At 37.0% G+C, this 19,762-nt stretch overlaps 1 protein-coding gene across 2 annotated transcripts in view; it reads right to left on the bottom strand.

The window, feature by feature from the left end:
* Nucleotides 1-1,543: 1,543 nt before the first annotated feature.
* INO80D (INO80 complex subunit D) overlaps nt 1,544-19,762 on the bottom strand; it is a 40,201-nt gene continuing 21,982 nt past the window's right edge. The window contains exons 5-10 of one of the 2 annotated variants that reach the window (XM_008591601.1): nt 17,792-18,016; nt 12,801-12,910; nt 11,326-11,459; nt 5,265-5,482; nt 4,364-4,521; nt 1,544-2,951 (exon numbers count right to left, since the gene is read on the bottom strand). In XM_008591601.1, the coding sequence (XP_008589823.1) occupies nt 1,789-2,951; nt 4,364-4,521; nt 5,265-5,482; nt 11,326-11,459; nt 12,801-12,910; nt 17,792-18,016 (2,008 nt within the window). In that variant the 3' untranslated portion in view covers nt 1,544-1,788. The remainder of the gene's footprint in view (nt 2,952-4,363; nt 4,522-5,264; nt 5,483-11,325; nt 11,460-12,800; nt 12,911-17,791; nt 18,017-19,762) is intronic. The other variant, XM_008591607.1, reaches the window with a different exon arrangement.

Genomic DNA, 19,762 nt, shown 5'->3' with positions numbered 1-19,762 from the left:
CTCCATAATCTCAGGCACGTGGTATCTGCATAATGCCTGCTGATCAACATCATTCCTTTAAAAAGCAGAGAAGAAAAGCTTTCAAAATAAGGGACTGGTTAGAACTAGCATGGCATAAAGAAAATACATATAGGAAGTAGGAAAATACATCCAAATCTTTACCTATTAGAAAGGAATTAAGATCAAATATTCCCTGACAAATGAATTATTGTACCACATCATTAATAGACATGTTCTCTCTACTTATCTTTTAAAATATATATATGTAAATTAGACTAGACTCAGGTATAAATAGCCAATGGTATCCCAAGGGACAGTGAAACTTATCAGCAAAAGCAGAGTAGAGATGCCCTTAAAATCTAGTTCCCTCCTTCTCTGGGGGAAAAAAAAGGCAGGCAAGAAGAAACCTCACATATTCATTTCATAGTCACCAACTCACTAAACTACCCAATATGATTTTTAACCCTAAAATCCTTGTACTTTAAAAAAATTTCCCAAAACCAGTTCCAAATTTACTTAAACCTAAGTATTTAAATTATTTTAAAAGTACCAAACAGTAGGTACAATTTGTCTAATTTCCATATTTTGCTTTGAAAGAAACTTTAAAATGTGTATCCTTCAGATATTACACATCACTTCACAACGGGTACACTGATTCTACAAGTGCCGTCAACATTTTACAAATCTTACCAAAGAATCACTACTGTAAACATGAAAAATTCAAAAGCAAAAGATGGATCAAGGAGTTCACAGACCCCATCTTTTCAAATCTATCTGACCTATCCTGCTTTTTCACATCAAAATATTTTCTTTAATTACATCTTGCAAATATATTCCATGACAGAGGGATTTAGAAACAGATGCATGTCTGAAAAGGCAAAGTGACCACGAGGCTGCAACCTCGGCAGGCCTGCAGTCACTCCAGGCAAGCTTTTTGTGACATCCCCACATCACTGACACGAATTCAGCTTTCTGTGTTCCGTTTCTTCTTGGGCTAACTTTTAGCTATTCACACAACCAGACCACCACCCTCCCTATTCAGGAAACTTTAGTTAACTCAGTGGGAAAGAATGACCAACCTTATTAGGGTTGTGAGATATAGAAAAGGAGAAAAGTAAGAGCCTTATATGATCAAGTGGGAAAAAACCAAACAAATCAAACCAATAAGACAGCTGTTTCCTGCACTGCACAAAAACACACACATGGGCGCACGCATACTCAGGCAGTCAAAAGACAATTTTTTTCTTTTCAGTTAAACATGATCACAATTAGGAACGGAATCCTGGCCTCACTGTGGTGTTTAGCAGCTGGTGCTTAGTCAGAGCCTTGACCTGCCTCTCCACACCATTTGCTATCTCTCACACAGGAACTTGATTAATAGGATCATTCTACCTATAACCACCCATGTAAAAATCTGGTGATAGAATGGAAAGCACTGATCTGAATACTAGGAAATAGTAAAGGGCACTGGTAATCTGAGGTATCTTCCACTTCTGGGACTTGCTGCTAAACGTCAATCCTATCCAGTTACTGTGCTGAACCACTAAGGAAACCACTGGGGCTGAGTGGACCTGCCAGGAGGGAATGAGCACCAGTGCTGAGGAGCACACGTGAACACTGAAGTATGGTCCACTGCAGGGCCACTTGCTGAACTGGGAAGGGGGTGTCCCTCTCCTCCCCGTCTGTTATTTTTTAAATCTTCTTTAGGAAAAGGGGAGAGGGGTGCTAAAGAGGAAACAAAGATAGAAAACACCGGGTTCCCACCTGCCTGCAAACACACGGACATGTTCAGTTAGGAGAGGGAAAGGGAGAAGATGCATTATTGGTACTTGTAGCCGTGGCACCTGTTACTGTGAAGCCTGTAGGAGGGGCTATAGAGCTGTGGCTGGGCTGCAGGTCCTTAGGAATGCCACTGTGAGAACTCAGCTGGTGGCCAAAGGCTGCGCTGAACTGAGGGAGTTGCTGCTTGGGAGAAGTGGAGGCCATTAGTTCAGCAGAAGGTCCCATGCCACTGAAGCTGGTCTGCGGCAACCCCGGAAGCACACTGGAGCTGCTGGGGGTCACGGTGGCGAAGGCAGGCTGTGTGGTCTCTGAGTTCGAAGTGGTGGGTGGCGTGGATAGGGAAGTGGAAAGAAGATGTCCATCTGCGCCAAGAAGGTTGCTAAATGGAGAGGGATCTCCAAGGTTGACAGGGAGACTAGCCCAGTGAGTTCTGGGGTTTACCACTCCTCCAAGTGGCACCTCAAGTTGGGTTGGGAGCAAGTGCTGTGCCATGATGGGCATCTCTGCTGAGAAGGTAGCTGCCATATTATCACCAGAGTACGATGTGTGGGGAGAGGTGATATGGTCACTGTAGGGAGACGGCACGTGCTCACTATCATAATGGCTTCCATGGGGCGAGGAGTGTGAATGATCACTGCTGTATTGCTGTCGTGAGGTGATTAGGTCATCTGCCTTGCTCAGCAGCTGGGCAGGATGTGGCCTCTGGGAGGCATGGCTGCCATCATGAAGTCCATGAAACTGTCCTGGGAAGGCTCTCTCCCCAAGTGCACTCTGGCTGATCAGAGTGGCAGAAGTAAGGCCAGCGTTGGCTGGGGCAGAGAACTGCCCCTGGATCTGCCCTGCCAGGGGTGTAGGTGGGTTAGACAAGGTAGCAGAACGGAGCAGGTTCTCGTCCAGCTCTAGACTAGAAAAATTATCATGTACTATACGCCCATTCAATAGCTCCCCTAGATCCGTGTTTACTTCTCGGCTCAAGGACTGGATTCCTGAAGCTCCAGTACCTGTGGAGAACACCCCTATTCCTCTGTCTGACAACTCCTGGACTGGCACACCATCTGACTGGGTAAGTACTCCAATGGTACTCAGGCACTCGAGAGAAGTTACAGCCTGCAAGGCCCGTTCAAGTTCCTCGGCCTCTTCGGTAGTTGGGAGGAGGTCTCCATTCTTTCCTGAGTCAACAAAAGCCATCAAGAATCAGTAGAGCTTTTAACTGTTTTACATCACAAAAATCCTACATTTACATTGTTTTCAACAATGTTTTATTGAAAGAGAGTTCCTCTTGGAAAGAAGTTTCCAGGATTTGGATTGGAAGGAAAAAGTAAACTGTTAATCTACAGGACGGGTCTGAAATGCCAACGGCCCTGGAACTTGAATCACCATCTTCAGTTTATCTAAAATACTCTCAAAATCATCTTATCAAAGTGTTAAATTTTTAGGAACTCTAAGGATTACCAATTCAAAACTCATGACTGTTTCATAACACGTTTATACCTAAAATTATGTAAATGTCATTAAAATGTAAAACATATCATATCAATTCAGACTTGAGACAAAAGGCTATGTAGAATAGTCCTCCTTGCTTTTTCTACTTCTACACTCTTCCAACTGGAGCGCAGCTGTGGAAGACCAGAACACAGAAATTCATACATATATTTAAGCACAACACTAAGCACTTAGTTCATTTCATGGGTTATTTCTCGAAATGCTTTTGCTTTACACTCTAATCCTTCCTTCTCATTCTTTTCCTATTTCTACTAATTTTCATAAAATGGAAACCCATGGACCTACTTTCATTTCATTTCCAAGATGAAAAAATCTATTGTTAGGAATTTGACTAATCACCATGAAAATATCTAATTTTTAATGGTGAAATAAATATTCTAAGACTATAAAAGATATCCCCTGAAAGCACTGGGGAACTGGTGGGATTAATAAAACTTTGTTTAGCAATCACAATTATGCATTGAACTTTCAGAAGGAGAGAACAGAACTGTGGTTACCAGAAGTGGAAGAAGAGGACGGGGACTAGCGTGAAATTGGTTAATGGACACAAGGAATGACTACATTCTGTAATGACGAACATGCTAATTAACCTGATTTGGTCATCACACATTGTACACAGGTATTGATATTCAACTCTGTACCACACAAATATGTTTACTCAATTATTTTTCAATTAAAAAATGCTAAAAAAAAAAAAAAAGAAACCATCTTTTTCTTTGTTTCAGAAAAGTTCACTTCAATTGAAGTATGGAGTGGGGTACTGCAAGTTCTAAAAGATGTCAAAAACTCACATTTAAAATGTTTTTGTTCAAAATTAAAATTATTCATTTTAAAGGAATGAACTTATAAATTTAGCTATCAAACTATACGTATACCAATATACTATAAGGTTAAACGAATTTCACATTCCTCAGCTTCTGAAAAGGGTAAAATAGTGTTAGTAGTGTTATATTTTCTAACAATAGCGAAACACATTATATGTGAGGAGGCATACTTCAAACACATCTCAAAAACCAATTTCCCTTCTTATAAACTTCTTTTTAAAACCAGTTTCCTTAAATCAAAATATTGATCATACCTTCAAAAAAATCAAAATCTTGTAAGTCATCAGGTAGCCGTGGCAAGACATCTGAAAAGTCCTCCTGGTTCAATTCCAAGTCATGTGGAATGTCAGTGATCTCATTGGCAATGTCATCTGGCAACTCATCAGCACTCAGCTCTGGCGTGGATGGGCTCCTGGGAAAGATGATGCAGTTGGTCCCACTACTTACTTCCCTTTACCTTCACCCCAATGTCACCAAGACAAGTTCATCCAATGTGAAAAGAGGCCAATAGGAAGTCCTAACTTAAAATGTCTCCTTCTTTACTGTAATACGACATTTAAAAGCAGAGCCATTGCAAAAAGATAGACCTCACTGTATGCAGTCACATATTTCTGCAACCTCTACCCATGTATTTAGAGAAGACAACCATTACTAGATAATATTTTTACTTCAAAGTAGTAGAATGAATCACAATTTGGTGTATCAAATGTGTCAGTACTTTTTAGTAGAACTGCAAATCTGGTCAAAACGATAATTTTAAAAATTAAATAAACAGGTAAAATTGAAATTCTTAGCTGAAATAGAAGCTTCATTTATCTGGTCAAAATGCTTAATCCTGCCAAAATTAATAATGCACCATAATTCTGATGGAATATTTCTGTTGGAACATATATGGAATTTCTGTTAAAACAGAAAAATCTGAGAAAATACAATTCTCAATTTCAGCATCTGCTTTCCTTGTTGTAATCAAAAGCTTTATTTTAGATTTAACCCAGCCAGATATTGGTAAAATTCATACCAAAAACTATAAAAAGTCTAGGCTTCTAAAAGGCTTCTGTAGTCTACTGCCAACATTAGAATAACCACATGAAGCTAGAGGTTCTGAGAACAATGAGAAAATGTAGAGGAAAAGTAAATCCCAGCACCATCACTGACCGGATCTGAGAGGCCTCCACTGGCAGTGAGACGCTGCTGGGCATGCTGAGGTTCCCTTGGGGGACTGCAGGGGGGATGGGTTTTTGGGGTCGACGAGGTCCACGCCTTCTCTTCTTCTTGTGTTTTTTGGTAAGTGCAGGAGGCTTGGTTTTTTTCCTGGGTTTCCTCTGCTGCTGGTGCTGAACTTTACGGGAGTTATCACCTCTCAAGAAATTATCCTTTGGGATGAATAAATGGATTTTTCGACTGAGATTATTTGGGGAAAATCTAATAGCTATATAAAAAAAATACTCATATATTCCAATATTCTATATAATGACTAAAACATCCTGTATGTCTAAAACTATGCATAACAAAAATCAATGAAAGATTCATTTAATTCACACCAATTCAACATATACATATAGTTCATTCTGTATTTAAAGACATTATGATAAATGCTATAGTATACAAAAATGAAACAATTTAATTTGTGCTCTCAAAGAACTTACTCTCCCATGGGAAAAACATGAATACAAGTATATGTAAATACAGTACAGAGAAAATTGGGCAGTGAGGAGATAAACACCTCCTATGGGTGCACAAAAGGAAAATTAATTACTTTTTGTCTTGTGGGATTAAAGGATAAGTAGGATTTAAATGGTTGAAATAAGTGGGAAGATCACTCTAGGTTAAATGAAATGACACAAGCAAGAAAAAGAACAGCAGGGCTGGCCGGTTAGCTCAGTTGTGAAACTTGATGCCAATAACACCAAGGTCCAGGGTTTGATCCCTGTACCGGCCAGCCACCAAAAAAATTAAAGATAAAAAACAACAGCAAATAACTGGGTATGACTGGTGCTTAGGATTAGGGTGTGATGGGGGATGGAATACAAAGGGTAAGCTGTAAAGAAGTTTCTGACCAGAGCAGGTATGACTTTGAATATTCTGTGAAGGGTTTTTATTTTATAGGCAATGGGGAGTCATTTTTGATGAGCAGAGTAACACGACTTGACAAATGCTTTAGAAGGATCAACTACCCTGGTAGCAACATAAAGGGATAAACAGAAGAGGCAAGCAATGGAGGCAACTGTTCTCAGAAAGCTTTTCAACAGTCGATACAAGGTAAATAGCTAAGGACCACGGGAATGGGAATGGAAAAGCAAAGGCCTGTCAGGATAGAATGCTCAAGATCTGACAGCTGCTTAGGTGTGGTGAGGATGAAGGGAATATAAAACTCTAAAATGTCCCGCGCATTTCTAGTTTCGGTGATTGTTAGATGATGATAGCACATCATCTAGAGAACACAGCAGAAGAAGCAGATTCAGAAGAGAAGTTAAGGAATTCAGTTTGGCTCACATACAGTTTGAGATATACAGACATCTAGGGAGGAGGTATGCGCATCTGGTGCAGAGAGATAAAGGGCTGGAGATGTAGATTTGGCAATCTAGGACACAGTAAAAGCCCTTCAAGTAACGTACATGGACTAGGGAGACGGGGTACAGAGATGACAGTGAGGACACAGATTTATAAAACTGCTGTAATTAGGTGAGTAGGCAAAGGAAGAAGAGCCAGGAAGGAAGAAGAAGAAATTAGTAATGTAACCAGCTTTCTTCAGCTGTCCTTACATCTATATACAATACGTTATGGACCGAATGTTTGTGTCTTCCCAAAACTCACGTTAAAACCCTAGCCCTCAATGTAATGGTATTAGGAGGAGGTGACTTCAATCATGAGGGTGGAGCCCTCAAGAATGGGACTAGTGCCCTTATAAAAGAGCCCCGAGGGCCAGCTAGCTCTCTCTCTGGCATGTGAGGATACAACAGGGTACACAGGGTACGACCCGGAAGAGGGTCCCCACCAGAACCCAACCAAGCTGGTACTCGGTTCATGCACTTCTAGCCTCCAGAACTATGGGAAACAAATGTCTGTTTATAAGCCATCCAGTCTATGGTACTTTGTTATAGCAGCCCAAACTGATTAAGATGACATATTTCATCAATTCCAAGATGTACATTTTAATATCTGCAATTGGGAAGCATTTTACAATCGTTGGCATCTTACAATTGCTGTAGGCCAGATGAATGTCATCACAGATGGCATTGCCTACATATGCTCGAATTTAGTTATAGCTCTTTGTTCTGGCACCCTTTAAATTAAGGTATGCATATTGTTGATACTAGATATTGAGGAAAAATTTTTGTATATTCAGAAAGGCACAAAGATCAACAGGGTGTGATATTAGTGAAGCAAATACTCATTACAGAAGAACTGACCACAATACCTTTTTTGTTTTTGTTTTTTTTTGCAAAGCAACAGCCAAGTGGGAAAGGAAAATAACCACAAAGCAAATGAAGTTCAGTTACAGCTGAAGTGCATAGAAAATACTGCCTTCCACATGTCAAGTCGTACAGCTGAAACCAGGAGCATTATATAAGATAAAAATCTGCCTAAGTGTTAGAAAAGCTCTTCTAATAATAAAACAAAAATTCTAAGTGAAAAGAAAGCACTGTATCATTGGCAGCGTTTTTTCTCTCTTGGTGGTATATAAAACAGTGGGTTTTACAATTGATGTCACCTTTGATTTGATTAATTCAGTAATTACCCTTATAACTAAATACATAAAAAGACTGCAGACAATAGTATTTAAAGACTAATAACTATCACTAGCATCAAACAAATTTAAAACAATAAGGAATAAAATTGAAGCATAAATTCAAGAAATTTAGAAGTTTAATCCCTCTCAATTACTTGAACACAAACGTAATTACAGACTCTTAAATCACAAATATATAAATTTATTTTTTAAAGAAACAGGCTGCTTCCCAGACTCTAGTTATTTTTGGCTCAACATTTGAGGTCTACTTTTATTAAGTCCGCTATTTAATTCAACAAATGATAAACGAGCAACTACCAGTGCTCAACACTGGGTTCAGCATCCATTTTAGGCTTTCTCTCTGGCATCAGTGCTGATCTGAGGCAGGTGGAAGTTAGACAGTTCTAGCCCAAGGTCTAACAAGTCCTACTGTAAGACCCCCAATGATCGCTGGGCTCAGGTTCTAGGCTCCTGCCTGATTCTCCTACACTTATGCCCAGTAGCCCTGCAACATTCTTGGTAATGAGCCAGGTACTCCACACAGAATAGCCTCTCTCAGCAGTCCCTCACTTAGCGCCTCCAGAGAGCTAGTACCCTCTCCCTAGAGGCTTTCCTAATGTCAACTGTTCATTTACCTAGCTTTAGTGAAGAGTAAAAAACTCCTCACTCCCAACTTTCTCACTGTCTCATTCTACTTCTAAGTCAGGACAATGCATTTACTAAATTACCATCTGTTGTATGACCTCATACTTGCTGGAATACCATGTTCTGCCTGCCAGCCTGGACTTCCTGCAGCTTAAGCCTCTGCTACCAATGGCTGTTCCATCCTAGTGGCTGAGTCTAGTTCTGAATCTTAACCCTCCCAGCCATGTGCCTAACCATTCATTTATTGAGCATCTCTGCTCTATGCTCCAGGGAGACAACAATGAAAAATGTTCTTGCTTTCATGAAGTTTACATTCTAGTAGGAGAATGCAGACAATAAACAAATTAATAAATAATGTAATGTTAGGCAGATAAATGTTAGGAAGAAAAATAAGGTACAATATGAGGATAAAAACTGACAGGGTGGCAAGGATGTAGAAGACTTCTTTGAAGAGGTGACATTTCATTAGAAACCTGAATAACATAACGGACTAAGCAGAAATCTGGAAAAGGAACATTCCAAGAAAAGAGAAAATCAAGTGCAAAACCCCTAAGGTTGGAGCATACTTAGGAGTTTCCAAGAAACAGCAGAAGGCCAATGTTGCTAGAACTCTGGGAGCGAGAAGGAGAGCAGTATGAGATGAAGCTGAAGAGGTTGCAAGGGCCAGATCAGTAAGTGCCTCAGAGGCCATGGCAAGAATTTTGGATTTGATTCTAAATGTAATGGAAAGCCATTAAAAGGTTTTCCTCATGAAACTAAAATGATTAGATGTATCAACTACACTATAGGATTCCATTTATACAACATTCTGAAAAATGCAAAATTATAGGTACAGAAAACATCAGTGGGGATGGAGTAAAGGGTTGACCACAAAGGATTAGCACAAGAGAATTCTGGGAGGTGATAGAATTGCTCTGTGTCTTGATTATGGTGGTGGTTACACAACTGTATGCATTTGTCAAAACTCACAAAACTATAAACTCAAAAGAATGAATTTAATTCAAAGAAAATGGAACACACCCAGCTTACTCTGGCTGCTGTGTGAACAATACACCTGGTATGCGTATGAGGTGGGGGTGGGGGGATGGCAAGAAGAAGGGAGATCAATTAGGAGACTATTACAATAATCCAGGCAAAGATGATGGTAGGTAGTTAAGGCTAGGATGGTAGTAGTGAAGTTGGTAAAATGTGTTTGGACTCAAAATATAACAGAAGTAGAGCCAAGAGATTAACACACAGATTTTGTCTCCCAGTGTAAGCATCTCTCACTGCAGCACTGATGGGGTACAGTGTTTGTAACAAAGTCTAATTAAACTTTTAACCTAATACAAAAATAGCTCAAACCAGTGTCAGATTCTGTAACTGCTTTCAGATAGGGAACAATTTTAAAAAATTTGTACTGTAAATACTGTTTAAAAACCTGACTAATATTATTTATTTAGGTTACATTTTTATTTTATATTATTATATAAAATATGTTATTTTATGACTAATTTATATTATACTAATTCAACCTTAGGTTTGCCTCATTGAATTTGCCTAAGTAGGAATGTTTAACCAGCTGAAAAGAGTAAACCACTTTCCAATTCTTCAAAAGCATTCACATAATACTTGCCATAGGAATAAAAAATTCATTCATATTAAATCATTAAAGCAGATCCTGAAGTATAGCTGCCCTACTTAACAATACTGTCCTAGTCTTAGAATGCTGGAATAGCAGAACTTTAAAATCAAGATATACAGCTGGGATCATTTACTTCAGTGGTTTGAAAGCTTCAGGGACCACATTACAAGGGTCTGTGAAATCAGCAATGAAGGCCCAGAAAAGTGGTTCAAAAAGCATACAGAAATTATTCCTTAGCCACAATAAAGCTTGATGAAGCTAACAAAAATGCCCATATTTTAAATGTTATTAAATTAAAATGGGAAAATAATTATTCGACATTTGTATATGTAGTATAGTATACAAATTTTTCAAAATATATGGTCCAAAAAAGAAACCTAAAAAACAAAAGAGGTTCTTGGTGAAGAAACCAGTGTATTCCATACATGGAAACTGAAGTCCAGAAAGACTGAATGATTAGTCCCTAGTTATACGTTTGGCTAATGGCAAAGCCAGATCACAAGCTTAAACTATTAAGTTCTGGTTTAACACCCCTTCTGTTATCCTTATGTACCTGTGAAAACTATAAAATGCTTACAAAGGGCAGGAAGTGTCTTACTCAATTTTTTAGTACATAAGGTACAATAAACCTTGCAATAAGTGTCTAATGGGTGAAAACAATAAAAGTGAACTTAATTTAAATGATTATATAATTCACATATTTCACCAATTCAAACATCTCTCTCCCAAATTATTCTGAATTAGTGTTTATGATGCTAGCATTAGCTAAAGCAGTAATTAAGTTCCATAGAATTATAGAAAGGTTTAGTTTTGGACCAAAACTTTATCAAATATACAAGACATTCTCAAAACTGGAAATTAGGGGCAAAAAAGAGTTTGTGAAATCTACTATATGTAAGAAAATGTATCTTAAGGAGAACAGAAGTATAGAATACAGAAAATGATCATATCTAAGTAACTACTAAATATCCTACAGACCAGTCTTTTTTAAAATGAGGATCTGAAATTAATTCAATGGGTCATAACCGGCACTTTTTCATTTTTAGTCAAATAGAACAGACTAGAAAATATCAGGTAGTAAACATACTGTTTCATAAAACTTATTTCAGTGATTTATGTACACACACAGTTGGTACTAAGTTACAAAGTATTCCCCACTGTGGATAGCTATCAAAAGTTTGAAAGCCTCTACTACAGAAAATAAAACCCGAACTTACCATTTTTTTGGCATGTTCTTCACACAGAGGTGTCTGATGTGTAATGTCAAAAACTGGCACAGAGCACTGCTGTCCATCTGCAAACTTGGCTGTGCAACTTGAGAAGAGCTGCTGAGAGCGGTTCAAGAGGATATCTGTTTGGTTTTTTTTTTGAGTTAGGAATAAAATGCACTGAGACATCATTTAATTTTTCAGTTCCTATATAAAATTTATTTTTTCCCTTACCTATATCAAATAAATATAAATTTTATTATCTATAAAAGCTAAAGTACCATCCCAACTACTGGTATAGTAATAATTGAATTTATCATCATTATTTGTCAGACATGCTTCTGGAGGAGTCTCCTTTACAGCCACAGTGAACCAAATTCTGCTATTTGGAGAAGAAGGGTCATTTCCTTCTTAATACACTAATTCCTAAAAGTTCCACTACAGTGGTTTAAGACAAAAAAAACTTTTAAAAGGAAAGCTTTCTGCTTATGATACTCATCAAAAATAAAAATTTAAAGATATAATTATAAAAAAAAATAACTGTCCAAAGTTGAATTTTTCATTTCACATTTTCAACACCAAACTCAAACTTAACAACTTTCAAAAACTACTTTTAAGTCAAAACTCATTATTAAAATTGGAACATCAGCTAAACATCATCAACATTTTTAAGCATTCATACTTTTAACCACTACATTTTCACAAGATTTACTTTACATCTATTAAGGAAGTACCTTTGTGTTCTTCCTTTATGGTTTATATAGTTAAGACTATTTATTAAGCCTTTACTATATAGAATCTGATGCTGAAAAAGCTATGGAAATAACTCCAAAAACAGAAAGGAGGGTAAAAATCAAATAGGAGAGAAGAATAAGTAACTGCTATTACATAAATTTTTAAAATGCTACCCAATTTTAAATATTTAATAAAAGAGAGAGTAATAAGATTTCATCACCAGCCTAAAGCTCGCTAACATAGGTTTTCCTCAAGTATATTGTCTTAAGATATCTTCTTTCCTAGTCAGTAATGTTTGTTACCTTTCACTCATTCAAATCAGCACTGTATTCACTATAAATGGCAAATTAGTCCTACAGCAAAAGGCATACTGTCTTGGAAGACTAAAAACAGTTTTTACATAATGCAATCTGATTTTTCCATCAATGAGTGTTATAGTTGTTTCTTACAAGATACCTGGAACCACCTGAAGGACTAGAATTCTATTAACAAAATATAATTGACAGCACTGGAAGAACCTGCTATTTGTATCAGTTTCACTTATTTTGTTGTGATTCTTGAGTAGACATTATTCAGTTAGGAAAAAATTATTCAGAGGACTTCATGAAAAGTAGAAGTTACATAAAAATTATTTTAAACATAAAATAGTTATGATTTCAAAAGTCATTCACTTGATTTAAAAATGAAATACATAGCCCCAAATAAGTTAATACTTTTTCAATGCACGCTCAATTTAGTTGAAAGGATACGCTGGAAACAATGTCTGGTGAATGGAAGGGCTCTGTTAGTGCACTGTTCACCCTTCACCGTGCCACTGCATGCTGCTGGTTCCACCTCCCTCAACTTGGTCTGGCTTATGCTAAGGAAGGAAAAACACAAAATTAATTTTTTTAAAAATGCTTTAAGAGTCCAGGGTAATTTTTCAATATTATGTTACCACTCTGTAACACCCATATTATAACTATCTATAATATCTACAGTCATTAAATAAAAGGCAAATATGAATGAATTAAAGAAAGCAGGCATTACAATTACCATTGTATTATTTTCCCAATCTAATGACATTCAAAGCAAATAATTACATCACTGTAGGTTTTAAATACAACTGTTTTTGTTTTTTTTAAGTGACATTTTGGTTCCTTTACAAAGAGGCAGTAGGGAAAAGTGATGAAGAACATGAGAGTAGAATAGACAGTCCTCATTCTGAATCTCAGCTCTACCTCCTGCTAGCTGTGTGACCTTAAGCAAGTTACTCAGCCTCACTTAAGCCTCAACTTCTTCACTAGTAAAGCGGAGAAAATAAGGTACCTTCAGCTGTCAGGGATGCTTGTGAGCATGAAAAAATATCTCAACTAAGCCACTTCTCATACACAGTATATAGTATGTACATAGTAAACAGTCAATGGTTGTTATTCACTGTTGTTATGATTACCATTAGGACTTGGTCACCTCATGTTACTAAGTAGTAAATCTCCAAAAAACCTGATTTTATACCTGGAGAAGGGGATACTGATATACAGAAATGGTTGAGTTGTTCTCATCCTCCAAAATGCACTTTCAACATCACTATTTTTTAAACTTCCTATACATGTAAACTACGTTTCATTATTTAAATGCTATCCTCACTTTGTACAATTAATGTTTAAATGTTTTAACTTATTTTTAAATTTTATGACTAGGCAGTGCATTCACATGGTTCAAAAAAAAAATCAAAGAGCAGAAAGCTAGCAAGTGAAAAATCTCCTCCCATACTCTTCCCTGATGTGCTAGTCCACACTCCCTCTACGATATGTATTCATTTGATTAGTTTGTGGATCCTTCTAGTTTCTTTTATGAACATTAAAAAAACACAAATAAATAATATTTAAATTCTTTATGTAACTACAAAGCATCACAAACTATTAGGCCTTTACACATCTGAATACAGAAAAAAATGCAGAGTCACAAATCAGGCATCAAAATTAAAAATCCTCTGAGTTGTTTTTCTAGTATCTTTATTAGAGTTTCAATGGAATGATTTACACTAATAAGGTAACGTCACATAGAATCTAAATTACATATGAATTTATATAAACTTTAAATAGAAGAATACTTCTATTATAATTATTACATTACTACTTTCATATAAACAGTAAACAGAAAGTTGCCGGACACGAAAAAAGACAAAAGAAAAAAAAAAAAAGTTTAATTTCTAAAATATTTAATGGCATCTTTTTAAATGTCTTCAGTGGAACTAGGACTTTGATACCAAAAATATCAAATAGAGGGGGTTATGCAACTACCAGCTGATTTTTCTGTGAACCTAAAATATAATATATGGTAATAAGCTACCAATCACCAAGGAATGACTGTGGCACATTGTTATACAATCGCCAGCGATGCCCTGGGCAATAGACTTTTCACTAATCACAGGCGACAGGACCAAGCGACATCAGGTCAGTTTGAATACTGTAACAGAGTCCGTCTCGGAGTTTTCTTTTTGTCATTTTTTTTTTTTCCTTTTTGTCTTTTTTCGTGTCCGGCAACGGATCGCAACCCTCAGTGTCGCGCCCGTACTGGACCGGGACCAGCAACGGGATCGCAACCCTCGGTGTTGCCCCCGCACCTCGCTCAGCCAGTGAGCGGGAACCGGTCTGTATGTGGGATCCGAACCCTCGGCGGGAGCGCCACCACGCTCCCAAGCGGCGCACTATAGCAGTGCACCACCGGGCCGGCCCTCATTTTTTTTTTTTAACGTCACTAAACTTGGTTTGGGAGATGTTCTGAAAACAACCAGTCAAGAATCACAGCTAAATACAGTTTTCCACACAGATATCAAATTGTCTGAAACTCATAGTATAGTCTCTCACATCTTTGACAAGATCATAATATACTAGACTCAATGAATATACTTACATACAAAATGCTTCATGCTGGACAAAGCTACAATTTCTACTGAAATTGTACACTTGAAAGCATTATATCATATGAATGTTAGATATCACTATTTCATAACCTGTGTTGAACTGAGTGAATTATTTTAACAAATAGAGAACGGACCTTCACTTATGCGGTTCTATTCATTTGTTCATCAGTAACAGAAATTTAAGAACAAAATGTACCTAGTTTCTGCCCTCATGGAAATTACTGTTTAGCATGAGACAGACATTAATATAAGTATAAAATTCCACAATGGGGCCGGCCTGGTGGCGCACTGCTACAGTGCGCCGCTTGGGAGTGCGGCGGCGCTCCCACGAGACAGACATTAATATAAGTATAAAATTCCACAATGGGGCCGGCCCGGTGGCGCACTGCTACAGTGCGCCGCTTGGGAGTGCGGCGGCGCTCCCGCCGAGGGTTCGGATCCCACATACAGACCGGCCGCTCACTGGCTGAGCGAGGTGCGGACGCAACACCGAGGGTTGCGATCCCGTTGCCGGTCCCGGTCCGGTACGGGCGCAACACTAGCAGAGTACAGAGCACAATAAGCATGTATAATAGGGGGAAACTAACACAGTCAAGGGAATCAGAGAATGTTCCTCTAAGCAAGATAAATCTCTGAGCAAACTGACACCCAAATGATATTCTAGAACAGACACTACATCCCCCACAAAAGATTGGGAGGTCTAGGAGTTAGGGAATACAACAGGCTGCAGCCATTATGTACGGTACATTTGATATGTGTGCATAGTTTCAAATAACTCTAAATATGTCAAGAAATAGAAAACTCTTTTCTTCTTTTTTTTTGTGGCTGGCCAATAGGGGATCTGAGGAAGTATTAAACTCTTAAGGGCACAGTGCATCCATGAGAGATACACAATTGAAAATTAGGTTACTTTTTCCTTCTTTAAAAAAAAAAAAATTAGGTTACTCTTTTACAACAAAAACAATGAAAAGCAAAATACACAAAACTAAAATAAAATATCAAAAATATATAGGTATATAAGAAATATGATCCATATCTACAAAGTAAAGTTTATATTTTAATATTTTGTTTGTTTTAAAACTTTTTTCCCCTCAAGAGACTCATGATTGCTATAGAAAAATTAGAAATAAACAGACCAAGAATTTTTTTTCACTTTAATTTATTAATAATCCTACTAACTAGAGGTATTTCAGTACATAAACTCCTAAATTTTTTTCTATACATATATACTCAAGGCTGTGATCAAAAAAGATAATAACTGGGCTGACCGGTCAGCTCACTTGGTTACAGCATGGTGCTATTAACACCAAGGTCAAGGGTTCAGATCCCCGTACCAGCCAGCTGCCAAAAACAAATAAATAAATAAATCCAAAAATATAATAACTAAAAAGTTTGAAATAATAAACTCAATAGAGAACTAGTCCTTCTAAATCTGAAATATCTTAAAGTGAGAAGATGATGTTTTGGAAATTTTTAATTCAATTTAGTGCTTTAAAAGATAGTTATAACATGATCAAAAACGTATATAACAGAATTCTGTGTAAGTCAGTTTAGAAAATATAACTTTGAATTTTCTGAATATACATAAATATAAAGTAATGTTTTTAAAAGGTATGTAATCTAATACACATAATTATCTTCAGGTTTTCATCATTACCACCAAAATGGCAATATGGCAATATAGCAATATTTCTTCATTAAAGTATCAGATAACTACATTTCCAATATACATATTTTCATTCAACAGTTTTCATCATTACCACCAAAATGGCAATATGGCAATATGGCAATATTTCTTCATTAAAGTATCAGATAACTACATTTCCAATATACATATTTTCATTCAACAAAATACTATGTGAACATTATAAATCATGATCTCAAAAGAATCTTTAAGAACAGGGGAATGGCTATGATACACTTTTAATGGGTAAGAACTGGACACATAACTCATAAAAAATATCAATCCAGTTTTGTTTAAATACATACATAAAATAGAAAAAGTCTAAGGACTGACATCTGTATTATATAGCCAGTAAAAGTAAAGCTTTAAAGAATTAATGTCACGAGAAAGTGGTCATACTAGACTGATAAATGGAAAAAAGCTGGAATAAAAAATCATATAGCATGATCTCAATTTTGCTTTTTAATGTAAACGCACGGCTCACTGGAGATTTTATATACATACATACAACACACACACAGAAAAAGACTAGCAGGAAACAGAACCAAAATGTTAATAGTGCTCCTTCTCTGTCTTGTGAATGGTATTAAGGAGTTTTTCCCTTTTTTTTCCCTGTATTTTTCCAAATTTTGCATAATAAACAAGTATCTACATTATAAACAGAAGGGATTTTCTTTCCCCAAAAGAAATCCAATGTAATAAAATAAAAATATTTTGTACATTATAATATGTGGGGTACTGTAAATATTAACAGAAACACACTGAAAAGAAAATTTTTAAGTAATACAAGTAAAAAACATAAAATACTACTTTTACAGTTTAAAAAAACTATAAATATTACTTTTAAATAACATGAAATTTCTAAGCATTGTATTTTTATTAAAGAGGTAACATTCTCAAATCCTCAATAAGTAAATTCTAATCAATCTTCAGCAAAAATCTCAGTAATGCTTTAATTTTACTGTCAGCCCATGGCAGTTTTATTTTCCCACCTTGCAGCACTTTATCTGAGCAACAAAACCAAAATACAATGCTTGAATATTTCAGGCTCAAATGCCCATCTTGCACAGTTCCTCAACTATCCTCTCAAACATACAGAAAACAAATAGAGAAAAGTTCCTTAGAAACAGGTGGCTCCATGTGGCTCTAACCTGGTTTGACTGCATGCAGCTCTCCGCAATTCTTGTATTAACTGACCAGTACACTCAGGTTCTTTACTGGCCGCCTGCAGCAAAGCTTTCCTAAACGTATGCCGGCATTTCTTTTGACGAGATTCTGCCCGCTCCAGGCGGCAGAGGTGCTTATATTTCTGCTGAAAGTAAGTGCAAAGTTGGGTCACCCTGGAGCTCCTGCTCTCCGTATCATCATCATCTGACCTGGAAAGTGCGAGAGGAATGAAAAACTGATCACACATTAGGCTTGTTTTAAAAAGGGGAAAGAGAATGAGGAAGGGTGGGTGGATGCACAGGTTTAAAATTTTGTGGCATGTGAGCACACACTTAATGAAACTAGAGTAAGAGAATTCCAATAGAGCTGAAAATAAGTATAATATTTCAGCCACAAGCAGGACAGTAGAGACAATGCAGTCCTTTAAGAAGCTTGACGTTCTTAGCATGTCACCATTAGACACTTAATGCACCAACATTTTTTAAAATTTAAGTGAGAGAAAATAATTTCTTTATCTTTACTTACTAAAAAGTCTGAGTAAATAACATGGCAGTTGTGAGGAAACACACAGCATAATTTCATAAGAGACAGGTCAGACCAGAAATAGAGCAGTAAATTCTAACAGCACATTATCAAAGAGCCGCCCTTTTAGACATTCTGATTTTTAAGTATCCTTTTCTTGCTAAGCACTTAAAGAATTCTGATTTCAGGAATCACATTAATTCTACAGTTTTTTTTTAAGTTATGGAGTTAATCTAAACAGCATTCCACAGACCAGGGATTACACACAGGTTTTTCCATCATATGCTAATGTGATTGATTAGTGGTCTCTGCTTAAATGCTATGTGGAAAGGATGCTGAGGGCACACCTAGGCTCAGCAAGAAAGAGTGCTGTGGTTAGTTAGCAATGCCTACCACCAGTGGGGTTAATAAGGTCACTTTTCTTTTTTTTTTAAAGATGACCGGTAAGGGGATCTTAACCCTTGGCTTGGTGTTGTCAGCACCACACTCAGCCAGTGAGTGAACTGGCCATCCCTACATAGGGATCCGAACCCATGGCCTTGGTGTTATCAGCACTGCACTCTCCCTGGTGAGCCACGGGCAGGCCCTAAAAAGGTCACTTCTCTATGGAACAAATGTGATCTCACTTTTCATAGTTAGGAATAATGCACATTAGACTTGAAAACTGACCCATGTTATTTTATCTTCATTTCTATTATAACATAAGCAAACATCACACATGTGACATCAGAAACTGTATATTATCTTAAAAATCTTCTGTGATTCATTGCTTGGTGTCTCTTCTTAAGTGGTATTACTCCTCTTTCCTTCAGAATTCTCTATAAAAGGGTACTACTCTATAAACTTCTGTTTAGTATCTGTCCTAAGAAACATGTTCTCTTCAGTATAATTTTCTACTACAGACATACAAATTGAATGATCTTACATCAGTCTTTTCATTTATTCAACATTTACTGTGTGTCCATTATGCTGAGCACTATAGAAGAAAGACAAAAGTTTCAAAGAGTTTGCAATGCAATTTAGACAAGATAAACAAATTTCAAAAGTTAAACAATTCAAAAGAGGATAGCACCAAGAACTAAAATGGTGGGGCAGACAGACCAATGATTTATACACCTGACCATAAATTAGGAAAATCTAGGAGCATTTTAGAATCAGGGCCTACCCCAGATCTACTGAATCAGAATCTCCATGGGATAGGGCCCAAGAATCTTTATTTTTAATTGTTCCCTGAAGTCTCACAGCAGGTCTACACTTGGGATATCTAGTAGAGCCAGTACGTGCTATCAGCATCTTTAATAAGATAGAAAACAATATGTACAATAAAAGAGGTATGGATAAAGTGCTATTGAGGTTCACTGGAAAGATTGCTGGGTAAAAGGCTATGTAGAGGAGATGACAACAGAACTAAACCTTGAAGGGTAGAATTTGAA

Source organism: Galeopterus variegatus, unplaced genomic scaffold (assembly GCF_000696425.1).
Source record: "Galeopterus variegatus unplaced genomic scaffold, G_variegatus-3.0.2 Scaffold149, whole genome shotgun sequence".
In the NCBI taxonomy this organism is placed as follows: Eukaryota; Metazoa; Chordata; class Mammalia; order Dermoptera; family Cynocephalidae; genus Galeopterus; species Galeopterus variegatus.
The sequence above is the reverse complement of the archived record's forward strand: the minus strand, read 5'-3'. Positions and strand labels throughout refer to the sequence as shown.